Source organism: Actinia tenebrosa, unplaced genomic scaffold (assembly GCF_029948245.1).
Source record: "Actinia tenebrosa isolate PJP-AT-01 unplaced genomic scaffold, QUT_ActTen_1.0 PGA_scaffold13__45_contigs__length_12533684, whole genome shotgun sequence".
Lineage (NCBI taxonomy): Eukaryota > Metazoa > Cnidaria > Anthozoa > Actiniaria > Actiniidae > Actinia > Actinia tenebrosa.
The window spans coordinates 11,234,597-11,260,523 of NW_028292573.1; the positions used below are offsets into that span (position 1 = coordinate 11,234,597).

The following is a 25,927-nucleotide window of genomic DNA, read 5'->3' on the forward strand; positions in this document are numbered from 1 at the left end:
CAACCGCGATGTCAACAATCTTTTCAAAGAGATGCGGTACATTTCTATTGGTTGATAATATAATAGATTTGTTCAATTTCTCTAACTCTCATATTTGAACTTCGAAAAGGCAAACCGGTACGTTGAACAAACTTTGTCACATACTCCAAACTCTTCTATGATACCATCTCATTTTAAATTTGTTATTGCTTGTTTGTTTTAATGTTAACCATGTGCTACACCTTTTTAGCATACATCATTCGATCATCCATCGATTGACCGACTATTTGCAGCAAACAATAACGTCCCAATGCATCCCCTGAGCAACAAACAGTGAAATTTGATGACTAACACTTGGCGCACTTTTGGGCAATGAGAGGAGTTAAATGGATTTTGGGACTTTCGTATGTAACGAAATTGGTCGAATTTGAATTCGAATTGGAATTAAGTTTCATATATGGTCAGTATTTTCCTTTTTTAGCTCGTGAAGAGCTATTTGGGTGGCTAGATTTCGCATTTTTCGGATAACGCTTCTCAGCCAATCGTTTTGGGTAAATCCCGTAACCATGGAATCCATCGTATTCGCCAAGTGACGTCACTGGAAGAATCCACGCATGTTGTTTGCAGAGGGAGCCATTTTAGATTTTCGATCACTTCATAATCAGCAGCATATTTTGAGCATTCTTAGTTTACTTTATGCTCTTTTAATTGGACCTTGAGATATAAGATTGTCGTATGTATCATTAAGTTGGAAGAAGAATCCGAAAACAGCCTGGTTTGTCATATATTGAATCGATTAGACTCGGTCCAGGCAATGTGAATCGTAGAAAAATTTCGTAACTAGAAATCGGAAAAGAAAGGATTCTAGCCAATCAGAAGCCAATAATCTAATTGATAAAGACAACAGTTTGTTATATTCGCCTTAATCGGGTCATAATACCCTCAATGAAATGAGTCACCAAGAGTCATTTGTTATAATCTATAGTTCATTGGTGCTCAAAAAGCTTCACGAGCTTAACATGGGTTACCTTTGGACCGAATGCATCCATACATGTGTGGCCAATCTCTCACGGCCAAGAAACAACAGGAACCCCGTAACCCTTTCGAGATTAGTTTCGCTGCTCGCTTCGCTCGCATCAACAAAATAGCAATGACATGACACAGTTGTACTGCACTGATTTATCGATTCTTCTTTTCAAAACTAATACATAATATGGAAACTAAAATATTACTGATTCCGCTCCCCTATGCCACTGAGCTAAAATTTTTCCCATTTCAGACCACGTATCCTTCCCTAGAGTATAATTTTTTGTTTAACAGTTGCGCATGATAGACACATTAATATGGATATAACTCAAACAAAGAATCTTATTCTCAAGAGAATGAAACGTGGTCTGAAATAGGAAAACATTACGCCTGAGGTAAATAGGTCTATTGAAATATGCCGCTGAACTGGGAAAAACGCCCCTACTTTTACATCAGGAGTTCAAATCATTAAGAAAATGTTGGGAGACAAGAATGCGATTTCCTCATTAGCAAACACTTTAAAAGCGTTAAAAATATTTCTAAGGACCAACAACAATTTATCGTCCTCATCTGAGAAGACGTGAGGGTGTATTAATTTTCTGATACATTTATAATTAGCAACCGAGCTCTCTAAGAGCCCATCATCTTCCGCAGAACAGACAAATGTTCAATCAAGCCAATCGGGCACTGAAAAATATGAACTGGATAGCCAAATACCAATACAACCAGGCCAAGCAAATTTCAATGTCGAACATCCCCTGATTTAGAACGTCTTGGATTACATAACCGATTGTCTTTGGTAACACTCTCCTCTATTTTTACTACAGCAGCCACTGAATGCTTCCGCCACACCGTCAAAGGATATCAGCGATAGCGTTTGCCTCACTTTCAACAAGAAGTCTGTACAGTGTGTCAATGTTCATGTAAGCACAATTATCGTCCAGTATCTTCAAAACAGGGTTAGTTACTCTTTCTGAGTAAAATCGAATATCAGTATATGTTATTCCGATTTTTTCTGCAAAAGTTTGCCATTGATCGGTTACTGAAATAAAAAAGTTAATAACTTAAATAAAGATAATCGCGCAATTTTTCCAATCGATTGCAGAACGGGGAAAATTGGAGAAATTGGAGTATGGAGATGGTAGATGAGTATGACAGACAATCAGAAAGAAAAAAAAGTACTAACTGGTTATTAGAGACCTTACACATCTTCAAGCATCGAGGACGGCGACGCGAAAACCATGACGCAAGCATGTCCTCAAAACGGTCTTTCACGTGCGCGCCGTCATTCTTGTCGTTGCAATAGCCCACTTCCCAGATATGCTGCGCTTGTCACGCACAAAGGTTTCAGTATGAGGCTACGTGCTAAATGTTCAGTCATTCGTGACAGGCGGTAAGAATTAATTTAATTTAGCACGTAGCCATATACTGAAACCTTTGTGCGTGACAAGCGAAGCATATCTCGGAAGTGGGCTATTGCTGTTTGCTGCAAGGGTGTAAGGCAGAAATGAATTTGCTTATTGGTCTTCCTATGGTACATAATTTAATTTATAGGTCTTACTTGTGGTATGGACGCGCATGCGGTGTTATGATGCTTTGTCTGGGTGGTCAGTCAAATAAAAGGCTTTTTCTTCAGTTAGTATTGGATTTATTGTGCATTATATCACATGAAATGCGAGCCTTCAAAACTTTTTTTATTGAAGGAAATTCTAAGAGGAGAGAAAGAAAGGAAATCACTTTACATTCATTTTTTGGCATTCCTACCAAAAAAATCCAACACGGAATAATTTTTGCCTTGAAATTTAATAAAGAGGCCGTAAGAAGCATTTCCGTGTGTTGGTTACTGATGACAAAATTACAATCGATTTTTCGTAAACCTTGTTTTTATCTAGTGTAAAAGGCAACAACAAGCCTTTAACTTTTGACGACTAAAGATGACTACAATTACAATTATAAAGGTAGACTTTAATACATGTATAAACGATATTCTTCTGGCAATTATTCAAACGGCCTTACTATAGGCTTACTAAAAAAGCCATAAAGCTAAGGCAAACAAATAGATGCAAATAGAAAAAAACAACGAAGCACTATAAGTACTAGATCGATCAATCAATGATTTAAATTATTCCGCTTTTAAGAATTCAAATATTTATTGGAATTGCATATTTAAACCAAATACTTTTCGAATTGGATCCAGAATTTACAGAGTTATGAGAGTAACTTATCCTTCTGCTGTGATGAAATCGTTTTCGAAATTGTAGATTTGATGAGTTTTTGAAGCTACATTATTATTAGCTTGAAAGATCGCTAATCAATTCACTTTGAAGTCCCAACATTCGTACCAAGATGGAAACTTGCGGTTAACAAATCGTTGAAATTTCGTAAAATCAAAGAATGAATTTATAATCACTCAAGTAATAAATCAAAGATGACGGTGTATATAAAATACTCATAAAAATGGCTGCCGCTCGGACGAGAAATGGAGCGAGCACCGGAGAGAGGAATTTTAGGATACAAAACATGGCGTCTTCTGCGAAACTTTACGAGTGTGATATTCCTGGCGCTTCTTTGGAAGGTCGAAAGCCATCGCTCTTAAAGTGTATATGACACGAAAAAATTTTAATGTTAAGAATGTGTAGTTTATTGGCATTAATAAGAATATCACGGTTAAATTTGTTCCAAAAACGTATTTCTCTAGAAATTCAAAAATTTTTAGCACGAGTTGTGACGTCATTTTGTTTACAAGTCTCCAGATTTAGTTGCAAATACATGAAATATGTTTGAATATAGAATCTTAATTTCAAGTAGTACACTTTTCAATTTCCCAACATTGGAAGAGTACTACGTAAGCTATCAAATGAAGCTGACTAAAATATGTCTTTTGTTGTTAATTTATATGAATTACAATTTATATTTAGTACATTACTACTGAATCTAGAGTACGTGTCAACAAAATGACATCACAAATTGGGATTAACTTTCGCAAATATCTCAAGAAATAAGCTTTTGAAACAAATTTTGTTACGATATATTTATTATTACTAACAAACTATACATTTTAAATGATGGAATGTTTTCGTGTCATATACACTTTAAAAAACGACGAATTAAGATTTTGGCTTAAGTGTCGGGGTGATCGTGCAAAAGGTTTGAATACGAAAGCACAACTTGTTAAACGGTAAGTTTAATTTTATGTAGCCTTTTGTTTGTCACGACTAAACTTTAATAAACAAAGCCTGTTACTAAGTCCGAATATTTCGGTTATTTTTTAGTGTGGAGGAGTATATTTCCCAAGGAAAAGATGGAGATATTATTGATCCAGATCCAAACCAAATACTCACAAAGAGAAAGTTGAGCAAAGAAGAGGTTCTATGCTTTAAATTCTCAACGATAGCCCAACCTGGGCTTTCTACAACGGCGCTGCTTGTTGCTGTCCTTGGAGAAGGAGCTGGCCGTTTTCTTGGTGAAGTACGCCAGTTAAACTTCGTAGAGAAGACTTCATTGCGTCTTTTCAAAGACATTTCCCCACCATATCCTTTCTGGATCTCGCTTGGTTCGAAGTGCAATGAGCATACTTTAGTGTTGTTGTTTACGATGAAATTTTTGCCAAGATCTCTTCTGATCTTCGCAAACCAAACCTTCTTTAGCGGTGCTTCTTTTGGGAAACTAAAAGTAGTTCCCTTTTGAGTGCAAAGAGGAACGCAGCAATTTATGTCCGATCACGAAGCCATGTTAATTATGTGGCTAGCCGAGTCCTAAAATGCCTCGCTCCGGTGCTCGCTCCATTCCTCTTCCGAGCGGCAGCCATTTTTATGACATCAGTGTATACATTTGCAATAAATTAGCTCATTAACTGGCCCTGGCAATCTGACGTAGCATTGTCGAAAGGTTTGAAAAAGTTTCATTCCCGCGTCAATTTATGTACGCCACCATCCTTGATATTTACTTGCTATTTTTACACGCTATTTTTCGCGGAAAACTGTATTCGTCAGCACACGTCAATACCACAGGAAGACCAATCAACAAATTTATGTCTGCTGTAGAACGTTAGTTGGTGCTTTTTCACGTCCTAAAGAGAACGGCAATGGCAAGGACGACGGCGCGCATGAAAACCGTTTTGACATGTACTCGCGTCATCATCCTAGCGTCGCCGTCTCTTGCCGTCCTCATGCTGACGGCAACAAGTCTTGGAGTCTACATATCCAACACTGTAGTCTTACCTGATAAAGCTCTAGACAATGTTAATTTTGTTCCATGGTCCAGATTCTTGACAAAGGTTTTTCCATCCATAAGTGGACCTGTGACGGCATATTTCAATGAGCGTGTTAAATAATATGGGCGAAAAGGAAAATCAAGCAAAACTGCGTGCAATTTTCATTTGCTCGTCGGTCTTGGTCATTATAAAAGTGTGATGTGGGGTGGGAAGGGAGTGAGTTGATCGGGTAACAATTCTTCAATCACATGCCCAAATATTTTAGGGGGGAAAAACAGAGTAATAATTAAAAAAGGGCTGATCATAGAGAGGTGTGACATATATAAATTTCCTTTATATCTACTCTCACCTGTCATCCCACTAGGTAATTCATCTCTAAGGGCTTCAACGATATCTTTTCTTCGATTATCTTTTAGAAAACGGCAAAATTGTTGACATTTTTGAATAATTTCGTACGGAGGGTCGGCAATTAAGGTTCTGTCAAGGCCTAAATACTGACGCAATCCTTCTGCCACTTCTGCTGCGCCGAGAGTAGCCAATGATGCTTTGCTAAAACGCGAAACAAGGTCTCGAATTCCTGGGGGATAAATACCAACACTACTATTAAAGTGAATGTTGCACAATGGATTCTACCCTTTTTGTACTCGGTTCGCTGCATTCTATTTCTTGAACTCCGAAGGTACGCCGAGGGAATATTACTACCTCCCCACCGCTTTGTCGGTTTCCATCCTATCCCCCCTTCTACCCCTCCAAACATCGAGACTAGGACCCGCTCCCCTTCCTATCTCATTCAACCGAGACTCAGCAGTCTCTTTGTTTCTGGAGCCATGCAAGGCATACCAGGCCCTTAACCCTAAAACGTTGAGAATCTTTGAGAAAACTGTTGTTACGTACAAATGCCGTAACTTATACGATATTTCAGAAACTGAATGGCCCCTTCTCAAAATTATGTCATAATGCGAAGATAACAATACAAAATTTTTATATTCATGTTACTGAGCTAAGGCTGTGTTCATAATATATGGCAAGAGGGGGGGGGGTTAGGGGGGCAGGTGAAATCTTTAAATGACATAGAAAATTTTAAAGACCCTCCGACCCTCCCTGAAGTCCCCCCAAAAATAGCTCCCCCCCCGGGCAATCTCTTTTAACTTCTTCTAAAAAGTGAAAACATGTTCCATATCCATTCCAATTTATCAATATTTTTGTCAGCCGGGTACGCAAATGACTCCATTGGCAATAAAACTGGATGACGCAGTTTAGGAAGGGGTTGCCGAGAACGGACAAACGCCCTATTCCCCGTGCTAATATTTGGGAGACCCTCCCTGAAGTCCCCCCAAAAATAGCTCCCCCCCCGGGCAATCTCTTTTAGCTTCTTCTAAAAAGTTTGCATCCCCCAATTCTATGATGAAAATTTTCAATCCCACCATTTTACTGGTAAAAGATTTTCCCGTCCGCCCTTAATTTCACCTGCCCAACACCCTCTGCCATACATTATGAAAGCAGCCTAAACCCCCAATCCTAAACCTAAATTCCTTCTATTCAACGCTGATTTATATTAGTGCCTTGTGAGTTTTGCAGCCCGATCTAACTCTATAACAACTATTTTTTCCAAGGTTTTCGTTTCTATTATAACATTTTTTAATTGGTAGGCTTTCATTTATCAATCATCGCTACTATGACTAAAATAATGTTTGAAGTCAGTAGAAATGCTTTCGAGCAGCACGATAACATACCTTCTTCTTCTTCTTCCGACGACACCGATGGCAGATTTGCCACTGCACCTACAAAAATAATGAATAATTTTATCCACCATTTTAGTTTTTCTTCCATTTGACCCCCGCGCTATCCAGGTGATCTCGCGCACGCATTTCCGGTTACTATTAACCAATTAGAAGCATTTTTGTTGCATCGCCAAAAGTTCCATGATGAATTTCAAAATGGAGTCGTATTTCGAGTTAACCTTTTTAAAATACGTCCTGAAATAGAACTTTACATTGAATAATGTTATGTTACATGTACCAAAAAAGCTTCCTCTTGCCCTATCAGCAATTAAAATTAATTAGGGATTGTTCGATTTGATAAATAATCCTTTGCGCGCTTCGAGGCGAGATCTCCTGGATGTTGGTTGATCTTAAAATCAGGGGATATTTTTTGCTGCATCAACTATACATGTCCTCTGTTATTTTAGTCATCATCTGAAATATGATCATAATAAAGCTATATATATATATATATACAAGAACTATTATTTCATTTCTTCTATATTCAGCAGTCCTCAGTTTGGATAATATCTATAATACTAACAACATGTTATTATTTAATATTCGAAACTAACTTTTGCATGATACTTCAAAAACTCGAATTATTTTCACTGCATATTTATTTCAGTTTTTAAACGTAGCGATCTCCATCATATATATGCGTCAGTATCTACAATTAACGGATAAAAGTTCTGTTCCTGCTACAAAAGAGAAACTAGAATGGAAATAGAAATGTAAAACCTTCTAATGGCTGAGCTTGTTCTTCAACTTCCTGTTGATGAGCCTAAGAATTTAGGAAGATATATACATTTGGTTAACCACAATACATGAGCGTTCTTAGAAGATGAAGGGTAAAATATGGTGGAAATATATGAAATGAAATTATTCATGACAACCATCTGAAATAGAGCTCAGGAAAATCATATCTGGAGCTCAGATTTTTCCTAAGCTCTTCATATGGTTATATAAGTAAATATCAGCCTCTAAGTAAATATATTAGTATCAGCATAAGCTATACTTTACTACAGTCGTTTTTGCAAATCTTCCATTTACAATTGTGAAATACGTTTTCCAGCTGATTTCCAAACAATCTAAAGAAGAGTTGGAGTTGTCTTCGGATGCCACACTTGATGGCTCGTGAATGTACGCAGTAAGTTATCATGACTAACACTTGAAAACATGTTCCATACCCATTCCAATTTATTAATATTTTTGTTAGCCGGGTACGGAAACGACTTTCATGGCAATAAAACTGGATGACGCACAACAGTTTATGAAGGGTTTGCCGAGAACGGACAAACGCCTTATTCCATGTGCTAATGTTTGGGAACCCATTTTATTTTTTATTTTTTGATAAATTCTAAATTGCATACTGAAAAATAGAATAAATAATTATTATCAATCCTACTTTAGACAATGTCAATATGACCCACAATGCACTTCGGTCTGGAATGCACTATTCAGTATGCAGTATTCAGTATTCAACCTTTTTTGAAATAGCTGTATGTTCTGATAACAAAAGAGTTGTTTCTGACTAATTAAAATGGTTTTCATCCATTATAGTGGTTTTTAAAAAAATATTTTTAGACTTTTTAAAATATATTTTTACTACATTGTTGCAGTTTCTGTGATTTAGCGGATCCTAGAATTTACAACTCACCAGTGGGGTTCTTTGTCTCTCTATGCCTCTACGCAAAAACACCAAGTTCTTGCTTATTTGGAGAGAAACCAAAAGTACGTCGAAGGGTTCTTCAGGGTTCGGGAAAAAATTAAGGACCAGTTCTTCATGGTTCTCGGCTTGATCAAGTAAACGTAGCTCCTTTCTACAGACTTCATCTTTCAAGAACCTTCAAAAATCAATACGCCATTTAATAGTAACGATTTTGTTTAAATCTGCATAACATGAGCTTTAGTACATTTTTCTAAGTAATACTTGACAGAATGTGATTATCTGGGATACCAATTTGCAAGGCAATGTGAATATCAAGAACAGCCGACAACTTCATCTACAGTAATACAAACAACAACAAGAGCAATATCAACATCGTCAGTAGCATCATTAGCAGAATCAAACAACAGCGAGAACATAAGCTGTAACAAAGGACGTCTAGTTAAAAAAGAAACTACGAAATAAATTCGCAGCGCAAGGGTTGACTGTGACAGCGCATAATTGTACTAACCTTAAAAAAAAAAATTCAATTCTCATGTCAGCACCATTGACCTTCAGGTAGGCTTTATCATCTGGTCTCATTTTTCGATCGGCAGTAGCTAATGCAAGTCTGAAATAGCCCTCACCTTAAAATAAATAAGCCCTTTTTATAAGTCTTGGATAGAGAACCACCACTAGCCCTTCGGTCTGTCTTCTGTCAGTGTGTCACTCGTTCAGTCAGTCAGTTGGTAGGTCGAGGTCAGTCGATCAGTTAGTCTGTCACTTAGACTTTCGCAATGTCCGCTGCCCTCCGCTCGTTCGCCGCGTTCGACAAGTTATCGATTCGCTCCAATAACAAACTCTTTGGGAGACAAGAGAGTGGAATTGGGGCGGGTCTATCGGTCACTCGGCCAGTCGGTTGATCACTCAGTCAGTGGGTCAGTTAATCGTTAGGTCGGTCAATCAGTCAGTCAATCAGTCAGTCGGTCGACTAAATCAACTTGACAAGACCAAGAGTATTCAAGGAAGTCCATATTATATCTACGCCTCTTTCAATAAATAATAAATATATATGTTAAATTCTAAAGTGACAATTTTCTTTCAAAACTTTGAATATATTACTTTACCTTTCATCTTAGATACAGTTTCATACTGCTCATGGTTTGCAACACACACTAACGTTAACTTTGGTGACAGACTTGCGTCTTCGTTAGTGTCCTTGAAGGCGGCGAAACAGACAGCTCGTGGCGGCGAACGTAAATACCGAAATATCGTAGAAGCAAATCGGATTCTTGTCTTAGACATCCACGGCCACAAACTTAAAGACAAAAAGTAATAGAGGTGATTTAAGTAATGAATCAAAGGTTCTCAAACTGAAACCAATTCCAGTTATGCGAAATAAGTTTCGTTACAAAGATAACCTTGTTCTTCAGACATACATAAAATTGAATCCAGGATTAACCCCTCCGGAAGCATCAATGATTCCATAAGTTGGTTCTTTATCAACCGAATTCAATTGGGGCTTTATTACTAAAATAGTAATGGTAAAATAGTTATACAATGTTTTCTTGAGACAAATCATGAAATATCTTACTCAGTGTCATTTCGTTACATACTAACTTGCTTGAAGGCTTGTATATTTAGCAATTATTCGCCGAAGGCGAAGTGAATATCGGGGAATATTTACCGAGACGCGAGTCTTCGAGTGGCGAGGTAAACATTCTCCATATTCACTGAGCCTGAGGTGAATAATTGTTTTAGCATATACCAACTTGTGTACAGAGTACAAATTCACGCAAAACTTTTAGCAAAACTTTCAGGCCATACTTCGTCATACAAAAATTTCCGGATATGTGTGGACGGGGCCTTATACTTGAAAATAAAAGTGACTCGTGGGAACCATTGTCCGGTAAAACTGGAATGTTTTTGAGTTTTTCAGTTATTTCACTGGATAAAACAAAACTAGTTTGAATTTTACAATTCATTTATTTTGATGTAGTCTTTCTCAAGTGAACGTCTTTCATGGAAGCAATTTTGGATGTAAGTCCAAGTCCCAGTATTACCAAATTGCCAAAAAAAAAATCATGCGAAACATTTAAGACAATAAAAATCAAAGCATCGACTTACCAGGAGAAGTGATTTACGTGAAATTCTGTGTGGGTCTTAAACTTTACAATTTTTACTTGATCTGTTACATCTTTCCATTCTTTATATTCCCATGTGTAATCGTCCAAACGAAGAAGCTGGATGTCTTTTGTTGAGTATTCTGCTGTGTTGTTTGGCAAGGGCATCTTTACGATAACAGACTTTAAAAAGGCAGTACTTGAAAAACCATCCGTACAGAGTATTGGACAAGCATCTTTGCTATCGTGGATGTTTTCAGGCATTAGCATTAGCTTTAAAATTAAAAAAAGACTGAGATTAGATTTATTATCACTGTTTTCATAGCTACGCGATGTTCCAGACAAAAGTCGCGACGGGTAAATGCGTATAATACTGTTAGTAGACCACTGTCCATCAAAATAAATCATGTCCATGTATCTTCCCATATGGTTCCCATGTACCTTTTCGTACTCTAACGATTTTTTTTGATTGACTGCAGTCCATTTCCCATTACTCTGTCGCTTAGAGCTGTCATGCTATGTCAAACGTGAAATGATATATGTGTTATCCAAACCTTCATGGTTCCTTCCACGGTCTTGTCTACAGCTCCTTGAGGGAACTCAATCGTGACATCATCGCACACAGAAGACCTGACAACACATCCTTTGGGTGTGACTTGGAATCGATCTGTGATGAGTCTGGTTACAACTGCTAAAATAGTCGGTATATTTACAAGTACTTGGATAGAATTAGTCCCTTTATATTGTTTTGTCCTAAGAAGCCGCATACGTTCTAAAAGAGAGGGGGAAAGTATTAATTATCATTGGAATAATAAAAGTTGGAACGAAAAACTACAAAATTACTTTTAGACATTCTTACGATATACATATATTACATATATTCGTTTGTAATACGATACAAGTACATTGCTTGGGCTTCCTGTGCTTTTTCCACTTCAAGTATCTAACGTAGCGGCGCTATTAGTGTCGATAGTATCAGTCTCTCTCCCTACTAGGTGGCCCGGTGAGGATACGCGACAAACAGCTATTGACGAACTGCAAGGGAGACTACTGACTCGGGTCACTCGTATTCATATAAACGATCTCAATTAGGATATTTAATTCCTGAGTAATGTAAGAGAAAACAAAATACTGATAGCAGGTTTTATGTTTGTAAGTTGTTTGACAATAGGTCCAGGGCCGTAGCCGCTACTTAAGCATTGATTCACTAACTGGCAGCTTTGGCAGTAATACGGCTGGAAAATCCGAAACTTGGGAGTGGTCTGTTTGAAAACCTCTTAACATCAGAATCTGTCCAGCTGAGAAAGTTCCTATGTCAGCGATTCTTCATCAAAACAAATTAAACCGTAAAAGTTGCATGGTGTTCCAAAAAGTGGGTTGGTTTAAACCAAACAACCGGCGGCGGATGCTACAACTCTGAGCTCCGCATTGTATTATCCCATTCACTTCGTTTATATAACTTTAAAATAAAAGAGCGTTTGACTGAAGACTATACTGTAATGAATAATGACGTGTACAATATTCAATAATTCGGACTGCAACAATTAATAAATGTACCTTCACGCCATAACATTTTGTCTTCATCGAAAACTTTCATAACGTTTTCATAGCCAAGTGTTTTGTCAGCGCCAGAATGTACTAGAGTAACAATAACTTGCTGTATTCTTTTCAGTGTGTATGTTGGTGATTCCAACTTCACTATGTAACTGACAAGAGTTTCGTTTTTGCCAACAGGAGAAGGTATGGATTTCGCAATTTCAAAAGGTACAATGCACTTCAAAGTGAAGGGAATAAACGGACGTTTTGGCGGAAGTTCAAGGAAAATACCGGTTTCAGATACATCAAAAGACTGCCCACAAAGATCATCATAGTCACTGAAAAGAAATGCTGTTAGAGGTGAAAACATGAATTGGCATTGGTGGCCGGCCGGTGTAGCGGTAGTGCATTCGCATCTCACCTCCGGGGCCAAAGGTTCAATTGCATCAAGTCGGCATCACATGAGGGCAGAGTTTGTTAGGCCTCCCCCCCCCCCCCCCTTCCTTGATTCTCTGGATTTCCTCCAGATTCTCTAGTTTTTCTCCGTCAAAAAACAAGTCAAACAGTGATTTGACCTGTGATTTAGCCCTGCTTATATCAAATTAAATCGGGGTTGTATGGGTTGTTTCAGGAGTTTGCTTGGTTTGTTATGACAAAATAAGTGCTTTATACACGCAACGGAATGCATGTAGAACCGGCAATCGGTTTTTTTTATCTTCTTCCTTTTTTTGTACAAGAAAAGCCGTATTGCTTTTTGTGAGGAATCCAAATTAAACATTTCAATTAACCCGCAATTAATTAAAGGTTTTAGAAAAGTATTACGTATTTGAACAATGTCCATGGCAACAATGTTGGATCGGATGAGGTGGCCAAAATCTTTAGCTGTTTTTATTCGGCCGGTTAGGATTTGATTTACTTACCTAACATGAAATATGTATTCATTTTTATTTTTCTTGTATGGCAATGGAACTACAAAAGATATAAAATAGCAACTATTATAATTATAATAATAATAATAATAATAATAATAATAATAATAATAATAATAATAATAATAAACTTTGTTTATAGAGGATAACACTTGACAGTAATTCAACTGATAAACTCGTGGTCCTCTGTTAACGTCTCTAGTTAATTAGGGACGGGACCGCCATTAACGTGATCATCCGAGCCACGTGAAGGTCTAACCATTTGCAGATGTAATTACAAAGGCAGCACCTTCTCCTCAGTTGTTTTAAGACCCTGAGTGTTGGTCCGGCCGAGGCTTGAACCACGACCTCCCGCACAACAGACCGACGCTCTTACCAACTGAGCTAGCCGGGTGGCGGTAACTATAAGGCTATTTGCAGACACTGATTTCACTCTGCGGATCAATCCAACCGGGACCACTCTTTTGAAACAGAAACCCTACATAAAACGCTTTTCATTGTGAACAAGAGGCAAGCCTCACAAAAATCAACTTCACACTGAATTCTTTCCCGATAATGTCTGTAAAGTAGTCAATATCTTTTTAATACCTAAATTTCCCCAGTCAATCCCTCTAACACTGAGCCAAGAGGAGAGGAAAAAAATATATAGGGTCATACACTATCAAAACGACCTCTTGAAATAATGAAATAATAAAACTTTAAAAACGACTCTCAAAGTACTCTCAAAAAACGAAATAAATAAGAAGGGTCACCAACTTTGTTTCAGAGCTTTAAGAATTTGTATAGGAAATCGCACGATCTCGAGTACAATTTGGAAATTAATAGACACGAGTAATGTTTTGAAAGTTCTTGTAATTGCACGAGCCTTTAGGCGAGTACAATTAAAGAACTTTCAAAACATTACGAGTGTCTATTAATTCCAAATTGTACGAGAAGATCGTGCGATTTTTTGTTTATAGTTCACTCAACAAAATTTCAGTAAAAAATGCGAAGCGACGCCGTTCATCTTTGTCTATTTGGCGGCCGATTTCCAGTGCATAGTGCAACTGAAATGCATAAAAAAGATTAGTTCTTACAGCTTTAAAATTTTATTTATGCTTTTTAAGTACAAAAAGATAGAAAATAATTGTTTTGACATTGTTTTGGCCGTGTTGCCATAGCGAGTTAATTCGGTACTCCTACGGAGTACAATTAACGCTATAATTGTACTCCTCTCGACCAATCAGAGTCGAGTAATTTTGTTGAGCGTACTATAAAAGCAGTAACGGAAAATTTTGTTTTCTTGATATTTTTTTCCTATTAAAACATTCAATGAGCGGACGTGCAGTAAACCGTGAGCAGAACGGATGCTCGCAAGCTAGCCCATGAAGGATGTCTTTAAAATTACTTAGAGAAGAAAAAGGGAGACGGAAGGAGAGGAAAAGAGCAGACAAAGAAAATTCTGAAAATATAGGTAAAAACCCTTCACCGTACAAACGGCCAATCATGAACAACAATTCATAACCTCTACTGTGATACCTTTTAATGGGCGAACAGTAATCCCTTCTGAATATGACTGAGGCATATGAAGAGGCATATGACCTAACAAGAAATCCAAAGTTTGAAGAAGAAAATTAGTTTGTCGTGATCGATAAGAATATTTTGAAATACCTTTGGATGGGGGCTTTGGCGTGTAGTCCTAGTACGATGTACCACAAAATGTGATTTTTCGTTATTTCCAATCTTCAAATCATTTGAAATTTTCCATAAGGTATTGATATGCATTTGAATGACCGTCACCAAGGTAAGTGCACGCGCACTAAACACCTGCATAGAAAGGATGCGCGCGATAATCTATTAGAAATGTAGTAGTAGTAGATGTGTGTCTGTAGAGTATGTCTATAGTCTCTAGTTAGAGAGACTTGGTAACGACTCCCCGTATCATTTAGTAATGAGGAAATTTATTTAAGATCTAAAATATACCGCAACGACCAGAATCTTTTGCGAACTTTCTTGTCTGCTATCTGTGCCAATCTCTAATCTTATCACGTGATAACATTTTGGAGGAAAAAAAATGCACGGAACATTTTGGCTTTGGTAGTAATGTGTAAATAAGAAAATGTAAACTTATTCATCTACGAGTGGCCCTGCTAAATATGGCGTCATCGTGCAAATAGTGTTCACTTACTTGAGCCTGATTCGGCTACAAACGATTGCTCGCCAATATCAATATCTTCTGCAATACAAAGTATAAACAGTTACGGATGCCAAAGTGAACGTTTCATTACTCGCACTTAATATATTCTACTGAAAGTTCTTTTCCGGAAAGCCTGATGTTGGCAAAGAACCAGAAAAATTACAAAAGACAAACAAACAAACAACTACGAGTGGCCCTGCTAAATATGGCGTCATCGTGCAAATAGTGTTCACTTACGTGAGCCTGATTGGGCTACAAACAATTGCTCGCCAATATCAATATCTTCTGCAATACAAAGTATAAACAGTTACGGATGCCAAACTGAACAAAATTCATATGCAAAATTTCTTTGCTGTATTATCTAGCCCTACATGGCCGCCGAAAACAGGTGAATGACACTCCTCAAAGACCCTTTGCTTCTCTTCACGTCCTCTGATTACCACTCTCTTTTCCCCTTCTTTTTCTACGTACCATAGTACTACGCGATGCTAGTGAGTTTCTTCGTGCCCAATTATTTCGAGCGAGAACTTCTTGTAGATTCTCCGTAAAACATATTTTTCTTTATTCACAAAATCAGGAGGATATTCCTTTCGGCATAAATAGTTAAAAACATTATCATACTGTGAAGCTTCCATGATTTTTTGAATTCGTTCGTTGAATTTAGATTTGAAGAAAATTCTAAGATTTAGCCGGTTTGTAAACCGAAAACCAATCATTTATAGAGATTCCTTGACCTGGGGGAGAGAATCGTGTCAAAAGATGTTTCATAGGGAGGGGAGGGGGGAACACAAAACACTAGTGCTCAGTGTTGGGGGAACACATAACTCGGGGGAACACAAATCCCTGTGACACCGTAACGAGCGAGCGAGCGAACGAACGAACGAACGAACAAAACAAGAAAACCGGTCTAACTAACCAATTAAATAAAGGAAGATCAACTTTTGCTAACAGAATCAAGTACCTTCGCTCGAACTAGAAGCATGTAGACTACAAGGTTTTGCTGAAATTTAAATGACAAGTTAGTCTTCTTTTTAACAACTCGTTGCGCAATCGAAAGAACAAAGATGGAAGAGGAAGGGCAGCTCGGTTTACTAAAGATATTAAACATGCTAACATTTTGACTTCCCCTTGAGGGTGTTACGCCATTTGAAACTGAATATCATCAAACAACCCTCACACGCACACACAAAACCGCAAACAAAAACAAAAACAAAAACAAACAAAACAAAAACAAAACAAAACAAAAAACAAAAACAAAAACAAAACAAAAACAAAAAAAAAACAAAAACAAAACAAAACAAAAAACGATCTTTTTACAGTGAGGCCACTGGAACCGTGAATCTTCAAGGTTGCTTTCAAAAAATAAAATAAATAAGAGGGGTCACCAACTTTGTTTCAGAGCTTTAAGAATTTAAGCAGTGACGGAAAAATTTGTTTTCTCGATATTTTGCCTATCAAAATATTCAGTGAGCGGACGTGCAGTAAACCGTGAGCAGAACGGATGCTCGCAAGCTAGCCCATGAAGGATGTCTTTAAAATTACTTAGAGAAGAAAAAGGGAGACGGAAGGAGAGGAAAAGAGCAGACAAAGAAAATTCTGAAAATATAGGTAAAAACCCTTCACCGTACAAATAGCCAGTCATGGACAACAATTCATAACCTCTACTGTAATACCTTTTAATGGGCGACCAGCAATTGAAGCAGAAAATGTTTCATGACGGAAAATTTATTTTATCTCATCTTAGAGATATTGATCAAAAGCTTTCAACTTTCTTGACTGTTTTACTGACAATATTTACCTGCTAGATTGATAGGAGTAATTCGTCCAATAATGTATTTAACACCTTCATCTGCAATCGAATCAAAGAATCAAATACCTTTGATTAAATTGAAACGTTGTTGGAAATGACATGTAGACAAACAACCTGGGAAGTGCCACTGACCTTTCTATGTAAACTTGTAATTAAAACATAATGATTAGCCTTCTTTTAGTTTACAGCTCATTGCGCAATCAGAAGAACAAATATGGAAGAGGAAGCGCTGCTCAGTGAAAACCAATTTTACCAATAACATAAAATGTTGCCAACATTTTTACTTCACCTTGATGGTATAACAATATATCTGAATCTAAATTCCAGTAACATCTGATAATATTGCAGTATTCTAATTTGAGTATTGTATTAGCGCCGTAATCTTTGCGCAATTCTTTGCGCATAACTATCATCACAAAACAGTACAAAACAAAAGAGGAAAATGATCGTTTTAAGTCTATCTATCGAAATACTGTGGAAACAGTATAATACACCCGTTCACTGATAAATGATAAAGAATGTGATCGAGACTGCGCGAGGCCATACAAGAATATAAATACGAATATTCCTTTGAAACTATCTAGAGAAGAAGAAGGGAGAGGAGACGAGAGGAGACGAAAGCAAAGGAGCAGACAGGAGCCGAGAAGATGCATGGAGACCAGAGAAGGAGAAAAAAGGTAGGGAATAAATACAATACCTTTAAGTGGAGTATATTCTGCTGATTGACAACGAACAGCTGATAACGAAAAATAGCAGAAGATCAGATACAAACATGCATCTCAAATAAAAGTCAGACAATATTCACCAACCCGGGTTCTTTTCTGGTTTCAATTATAAAAGATGTGCTTGCTGTCGTAATAACATACATGAAAAAAAACTACTCAATTCTGATTGGCTTAGAGCAGTATTGTTCAAGCGTAATACCGTAGTGCAAAAAAGCGTAATTCAATGCAGAAAGGTGTATTATGAGATAACTGCTCTAAACCCGCGTACTGATTGGTTGGGAGCGCGTGCTTTAGGATAACACACAGGACGCGCGCGCACTTTCAGCTTCGTCATTCATGTAATTTATATTTTATAAAAGAAATTAAAAACTTGCTTGCAGTACGCGCGCGCGTTTTCTACTTCTTCAATACAGTGCAGAAAAGTGAAACACAGTGCAAATTACAAACGGAATTCTCGCTTTTGATTAGATACTAAAACAATAGGAAATGATTTTAGCCAATAAGATGACAGATTATTGTGACGAAAAAGCAAATCGAGGGAAAAATGGCAGTCATTTCATTTTAGGCAAAAGTAATCAAAGATTTTGCGGATTTTACTATCAAACAACTAAAAAATAGTTCAAAAAAGAAAACGCAAGTAAAAGTACATCGTTTTGGCTGAATATATGGAAGAAATAGTGTAAGAAGGAAACAAACTATGACATGAATTGAGGGAAATGAGCCAGCCGATCTAAAGAAAATACTCGAGCGATTCTTTGCTGAAGTAAAACCTGTGACTTTGTCTGTGACTCTAGGACTGTTTTTGACTATCGAAATGCCGACTGGATAAGTCTTGATTTGAAGTCCTAACCCTAGCCGATCTTTCACCCTCGCCTATCTCTAATCAAGATGTCGACACAGACTGGCAACGCTGGAGTGACACATTTCTTGCCGCTGCCTCTGAACACATTCCATCGAAGACTCTTAGACGACGCAACTCTCCCCCGTGGATTGACAATGACGTTAGGCATCTATTAAAGAAAAAAGAGACAGCTCGGAGAAAAACTAAAGCTAAAACCAACTCTTCCAACTTATGGGGAAAATTTCGCATGTTTCGTCGGCGATCAAAGGCACTTATTGCCTCCAAACGCAGAGAATTCTATCAAACTCTGCCAACGTTGCTCAAATCAAGCACAAAGAAATTCTGGTCGGTATTCAAATCAGCTTCTAAGCACTCAAACGTACCTTGCACAATGGTTTGGATACGTGATGATAAGACTACTACAGCTGCTAACAACCCTACCGAAGTTGCAAACCTATTGAATAGTTACTAATAGTCATCTACCACCTCGCGGAGACCATAGTGTGCCTTCAGCCAGCACCATAAACGATATCACTCTCGTCAACTGATGTATGTGACATTCTACTATCTCTAGATGTTAACAAAGCTACTGACCCTGACAAGATTCCAGCTCAGTTGTTGAGGAGCTGTGCTCCTTATATTTGCTCGTCCCCGTGTAACCTCTTCGACAAATGTTTGACTCTAGGGAAGGTCCCATCGGAATGGAAACTTTCTAACATCGTACCAATCCTAAAAGATGGACCTACTAAAGAGGTTTCCAACTACAGGCCGATCTCCTTATTACCCATCGTCTCAAAAGTAAATGAATGTTGTGTCTATAACAAACTCATCGATCACATCTCCCCCCAGCTTCATGAGCTTCAATTTGGCTTTTTAAAGGGGAAATCTACGAGTACCAGCTTCTACGAGTCCGAGTCCTCTATGAAATTGGTGAACAACTCGACAAGAGAGTGCAGACCGACGCTATCTATCTGGACTTTGCCAAAGCCTTTGATAGGGTTGACCACCAACTGCTTCTCAGGAAACTACAAAGCTTCGGGATAGATGGAAATTTTTTGAAATGGTTTGAAAACTATCTGACAGATCGACTCCAAGGAGTCACCGTCCTTGGTGAAACATCTCCACCACTCCGAGTTATATCTGGCGTGCCTCAAGGATCGATCCTCGGTCCTCTTCTATTCCTGTTGTATGTGAACGATTTGCCCCAAGTGGTAATGTCATCCGTTGCCCTGTTTGCAGACGACACAAATTGCTATTGTGAAATAAAAAAACTCTGAGAATGGGGACAGCCTTCAGCATGACCTTGACCAAATATGTGAATGGTGCAAGGTATGGCGTATGGATCTCAACCTTTCCAAGTTGCTGCCTTTTCTCTATAACGAGGAACGTTTCGCCTATCTGCGTATTCTACCACCTAATGGATTCCACAGTGAAGACAATCATGGGGTCCTTGTCTCCACCGACCTCAAGTGGAACTTACATGTGAGTTACGCAACAGCTAAAGCCAACAAAATGCTCGGCTTTGTGAGAAGATCTCAGCGATCTGCGTGTACGAACTGCATTGTACTCTTCTCTTGTCCGTAGCAATTTTGCTTATTGCTCGCAAGTCTGGGCCCCGCAAACAGTTTCTCTGATCCTCACAATGGAAAGAGTGCAATGTCGAGCAACCAAATTCATCTATCGCTTCTATTCAGAACAGAGGTAACCTACAAAGATCGCCTTCTTAAGGTCGGGCCGTTACCAGTAACATACTGGCTTGAAATTTTTGGCTTGGTCCATCTATACAAATGTCTGACTTCAAACAGCGATCCCAATATTTCTATCAAGACATCCAGAAGAGTCACCAGAAGTACATCCAATTGCGTGTTACTAAATGTGCCAAAATGCAGTACTGTAACTTTCTACAACAGCTTCTATTGTAGAGCCACAAGAGTTTGGAACATTCTACAAGTACAACTCGGAAACATTACAACAGTAAATCAATTCAAGAAGGAACTTTTCGATCACTATATGCAATTAACCAAACAGTTTTATAACTTCGATCTCCCACAATCATCATCATCCCTTCAATCTGCATCAAATGCCACTCGAGCCGTCCAATATGTACTCTCAATGATCGTATGTGTTGTAATTTCATATATTTATATTATTATTATTATTATTATCTTTATTTTTGGGTCCCCGTAGTGGAGCTTTGCTCTTTGGGGTTTCCCTGCCCTTGTGGCGAAGCTTATAAAATAAAAATAAATAAAATGAAATATAAAACAAAAACGAAAACAGAAACGAAAAAGACTATGAGCAAGACCACTATACACGATGTGGTAAGTGCTTATATTTTGGTCTACCAGATTTCAAGACTGAGCCGCAAAGTTTTCTTAACAAGTTCAAAAACAGTCAGGTATAATTTTTTTCAATACTACTCCAGTTAGCTGCAAAGTCAGCCAATCCAAATGTCTTCATTTATAGTGATTCTTATTTAATTAACAGTAAAAAAACTTTTTACATTAGACAAATAGCCAAATTTTGGTTTAAAATGGGTAAAAAAACTCTTTGAATTACATGCATTTGACACCAAAATCGCTTCGACAGCAGTTTTTTGTGTCTGTCCTCGATAAATTGCGTCATCACATTGTCAAAGTAGTGTGGATCCACGAGGCGTAGCCGAAAAGCCATGAACACCACATTATAAACATTAATTTTGTATAGTGTTTTCATATTGTTAAAAAAGTAAGTGACCTCAAAATGGGGGGAAATATTTGTCTTTGCATCACAATAACCATCATGCCATCACAACCACCATCACCATCGTGCTATCCTTATCATGGTGTCACCATCATCATCGTAGCATCACCATCACCATCACCACCACCACCACCACCACCATCCCCACTGATCACCATAATGAATGACAGCAACATATTTTATAATAATTCACCTACCACACCGATGTAAAGTTGGTAATATTTCCAGAATGTCTTTCTCGTGCGAGGCGACGTTTCTCAACAATGGATAAAGCTGACCCCAATTCTGTTTCATATCTAAATGAAAAAGGATGAATAGTTACTACTGCTTTTACTCGGGTATTTTTTTGAGTTCCAAGGCTCGGTCTGACTTTGTAAGATTTAGTTCTAACGCTCTTGTTGGTCGAAATACCATATGATTTTAGAAGAGAGTATCTAAATTGGTAACGTCATTTCTTTTTCGGGCTTAAGAAAATTCGCACTTTCATTTAAAAAATTTTTTTACGCTTGTTCTTTTATAAAGGAGATATAAAACAGTTTTACATTCCACATACTCTGATCTATACCCAGTAAACACTTGGATAATTAGACAAAACGAGAGACGTTTCGCGCCGTGGTATCCTACGCTTCTCTCATGTTCTCTCAGTATCCTAGCGTTTAAATTATAGTATTTAAAATGGAAAACTGTTTTATATCTCATTCATAAAAGAACAAGCGTACAAAGTAACAAGACATACTGTTTTATTTTTACTTTATTTTTCGCATAAAGGTGATGCACAGTGATGTGTACTGTACAACGGTTTACTGAACAAATATATAAATTAGGGAATTTGGTTTTGCAATGATCTTCGTCCCGCACCACTCACCTCTCTTGGTTTCCATAAAATCACTTGACCTCGCCCCAAACAAGCTCAACGCATTACACGCATCATTCCACTTAATCTCGAACTCAGCTTCTCCAATTTCCGTTTCAAGTTTACGGCCAACCTCTTCACGCAATTCACCTAAATACTTTAGAGCCTTGATTTTGCCTCTTCTAATAAATAATGGCTTTTCTAAATGTAAAAGAACTTTAATGACAAGTGAAAGGCTCCATTCTAGTGTGTTGCCAGACTTTATTGCGTCAAGCTCATGTGCAAGGGGATTGGTAAACAGTCGTAGCAAATCCTCTCCATTTTTTTCGCAATCAGTCCAGCGTTTATGGCCTTTAACGGCTTTCCATTTGTTGATGAAGAATTGACGAAGCTTGGGTTTTCCAACTTTCAAGAGAAGAAGGACCAGTCTACAAAAATTCCTATTAAAATCGAAAAAAGGAAAGTGGTATGATATATCAGTTATATTCAGATTATAACAAATTACGAATTTTGATCTCCACATGCACTAATAGCATAACCCTCCAACCTTCGTCCGGAACGATACGGCAGTTGCATGTTTTAATGTTCTATTCGTAACTGTCCCACTGTACCCTTGCTTGATAATTGCATAGGCAAACCTTTCAGATCTCTCCAAAGATCCAATTCAAAACAGCGCAAGGGAAGAAAACCAGGGAGAGAAACGCAGATCAGGAAAGAGAGTACCAAATCGACATTCGACCTCATTTTTATTTATATTCTATTTATACCTTATTTATATATTAAATGTTAATTAATTAGGAAACTTTCTTAGAAAGATAATTGTTACAGAATTTAACGCTGATTCCAAAAATGAAAAGAAAAATGGGGTGTGCCCAGCTTGTTTTCGAGATATTAAATTTTGAATATTACCATCTTGACAAGTTTTCGAAAGCTAAGAAAAATGGCGGAAACCACAATAAAAATATGATTCAGAACTCAAAAAATAGAAAAGCTACGGCAGTAGTTTTCTCAGGATACTAATCTATTTTAAACACTATTTTCGATAACTAGATTAAAATATCTTAAGAAAGTTTTAAGAATAAGCTCCAAATTCAGCATTATGTTCTGTGCTTCATGAATCGAAAATCGCAACAAAAACAAACACAACGGTTTTTCTATAAGTTCTAACTCTCTTGGTTCTAATAATTACGTTCTTTGAAACTTTGACAAAATTTCGCTTTTTAGGAAATTCAAAGAAAAATATAGAGTCCCGTGCAAAATTTTAGCTAGGGTTTTGCCCTTTTGTCATGTATGGTTCCTCAATACAATTTTGAAGGTTATTTAGCGGTTTTGAGCTGTATTTGTGTGTACGCACACCGTGGGCTCAAACGGAACCCCAGGCAGTCATCTTAAAGTGATTATGGCCTAAAGTGATTATGCTAATCAGTGACTTCTCATACATGCATACTAGTGAGGCCATTGTGAATAGAAAAGTTAATTGAAGATGTACTTCTTGTTTACCTCGTATCTGCTTGAAGGTCCATTTATCTCTGTCCTGATGAAGTCTATTTGAGACAATTGCACATTGATGTAATGACTTTGCTATTTTGTTTTTTCTCATTGTTAATTAATGGATAAAGTAACAAGTGACAAATGTAGAACACGATCGAATGGAATAGAATAAAATAGAATAAAATGGAATGGAGTGGAGAGGAGTGGAGTGGAGTGGAGTGGAGTGGAGTGGAGTGGAGTGGAGTGGAGTGGAGTGGAGTGGAGTGGAGTGGAGTGGAGTGGAGTGGAGTGGAGTGGAGTGGAGTGGAGTGGAGTGGAGTGGAGTGGAGTGGAGTAGAATAGAATTGCAGAGCAGAATGGAATAAGATAAAATGGAATAGAATTGAATCAAATAGAAAAAAAGTAAAGAAAAGAAAATATAATGGCTTGAGGTGCATGGAAATTGGATAAATATACAATAAAATTAAATGGAATAGACATATTGAAAACGATGAAAATTTTAAAAAACCACACTATTTTATGGGTATGTTTATACGTCACTCACCTTTGAGCCTTGAATACCAATAATACAGAGCACTGAGAAGAATTTGAATTAATTTTCATCTGATTTTAAGTATAAAGAATGCCAAAAGCTTCAAGGAAAGCCTTGTTGATAACATTGGCTATTTCCAGGGTAGACAAACCATCAACTTCATCAACTTCAGAAACTCCATACATACAAGGTCTCCCCTTAAGCTTCCTTGGCAGGACCAGCTCACCTCTCTCTTGTAAGAATTAGAAATTAATGCTCTCTAGGTGAAAGAATAGACCTCTTTAGCTTGAGTGTAATGTTTTACCCATTTCAGATCATGTGTCATTCCCTTAAGTATTATTTCTTTGTTTGGATGCAAATTAAATAAGTAACCTATTCAAAGGATTGACAATTGTGGTCTTAAATGGGCAAATTACAAATGCCCAAGCAATTAATAAAAATTATATTTTATGTTATAAAAGCACAAGAAATCTTGGAGGAATTTTTCCTACACACCTTTCTGCTGTTACACCGTGCAATTTTTAAGTAAGCTTGAACTGGTTTATGATTATTGCTTTTATTGTGTTTTTATTGTGCTTTACAAAACTTGCATTTCTTCATGCTTTTTTAGGTACTATTTTTATGTATTTTATACTTTCAGGATCTTTTTGTGACTTTAATGTCTCTTAAAGTGTATATGACATGAAAACATTTCATCGTTTAAAATGTATAGTTTGTTAATAATAATAAATATATCCTAATGAAATGTTTATTTTTTGAGATATGTGAGAAAATTAAGCCCAATTTGTGATGTCATTTTGTTGACACGTACTCTAGATTCAGTAGTAATGTACTAAATATAAATTGTAATTCGTATAAAATAACAACAAAAGGTATATTCTATTCTGCTTCAGTTGATAGCTTACGTAGTACTCTTCAAATATTAGGAAACTGAAAAGTGTACTACCTGAAATTAAGATTTTACATTCAAACATATTTCGTGTATTTGCAACTAAATCTGGAGACTTGTAAACAAAATGACGTCACAACTTGTGCTAAATTTTCTTGAATTTCTAGAGAAATATGTTTTTGAAACAAATTTAACCGTTATATTCTTATTAATGCCAATATACTACACATTTCCAACATGTAAATTTTTTCGTGTCATATGCACTTTAAGGTTGTTTGTACCATTTTTAAAGTTCAGTTTGGTTTAATCTTAAGAATCATGGTTAAAACATGTTAAAGTAAGCTTTATTAACCTATGGAAACCCCTTACATTTTAAAATATCCTGATTCACTTAAATGATCATCAAACAAAGATGGTTTTAATGGGGGTTTGACAATAATGTCCAGTAGTTGTATGAAAATATCAAACGTCAAGCCTGAATTAAAATCACTTTAAATATTGTTTGCATTTATTTAAGAAAATTTTTATAAATTTATGTGTTTTGCCCTGTTTATTGAGAGAAAAGCTGTCTCAGGGACCTGAGACAGCCCTCTCCCATGGGAGAGCATTTATATAGTTTCAATTCTTCAGAAAAACTTGGCTTTCAAAGTCACA

General features: G+C 37.2%; 1 protein-coding gene and 1 pseudogene across 3 annotated transcripts in view; one reads left to right on the forward strand and one right to left on the reverse strand.

The window, feature by feature from the left end:
- Positions 1-1,143: 1,143 nt before the first annotated feature.
- LOC116293177 (uncharacterized) overlaps positions 1,144-25,927 on the reverse strand; it is a 31,091-nt gene continuing 6,307 nt past the window's right edge. For 2 of the 3 annotated variants that reach the window (XM_089028941.1, XM_089028940.1), the window contains 22 exons: positions 24,397-24,643; positions 23,862-23,905; positions 22,374-22,801; positions 21,706-21,804; positions 17,898-17,936; positions 17,189-17,239; positions 16,352-16,390; positions 15,628-15,675; positions 15,382-15,429; positions 14,733-14,795; positions 13,206-13,254; positions 12,307-12,623; positions 11,304-11,521; positions 10,754-11,022; positions 9,754-9,944; positions 9,159-9,273; positions 8,639-8,825; positions 7,720-7,762; positions 6,952-6,999; positions 5,568-5,795; positions 5,226-5,303; positions 1,144-2,047 (listed from right to left, as the gene is read on the reverse strand). In XM_089028941.1, coding sequence (XP_088885067.1) covers positions 1,860-2,047; positions 5,226-5,303; positions 5,568-5,795; positions 6,952-6,999; positions 7,720-7,762; positions 8,639-8,825; positions 9,159-9,273; positions 9,754-9,944; positions 10,754-11,022; positions 11,304-11,521; positions 12,307-12,623; positions 13,206-13,254; positions 14,733-14,795; positions 15,382-15,429; positions 15,628-15,675; positions 16,352-16,390; positions 17,189-17,239; positions 17,898-17,936; positions 21,706-21,804; positions 22,374-22,801; positions 23,862-23,884 — 2,769 coding nt within the window. In that variant the 5' untranslated portion in view covers positions 23,885-23,905; positions 24,397-24,643 and the 3' untranslated portion in view covers positions 1,144-1,859. The remainder of the gene's footprint in view (positions 2,048-5,225; positions 5,304-5,567; positions 5,796-6,951; positions 7,000-7,719; positions 7,763-8,638; positions 8,826-9,158; positions 9,274-9,753; positions 9,945-10,753; positions 11,023-11,303; positions 11,522-12,306; positions 12,624-13,205; positions 13,255-14,732; positions 14,796-15,381; positions 15,430-15,627; positions 15,676-16,351; positions 16,391-17,188; positions 17,240-17,897; positions 17,937-21,705; positions 21,805-22,373; positions 22,802-23,861; positions 23,906-24,396; positions 24,644-25,927) is intronic. The other variant, XM_089028942.1, reaches the window with a different exon arrangement.
- Positions 18,814-21,170, forward strand: LOC148911838 (uncharacterized; annotated as a pseudogene).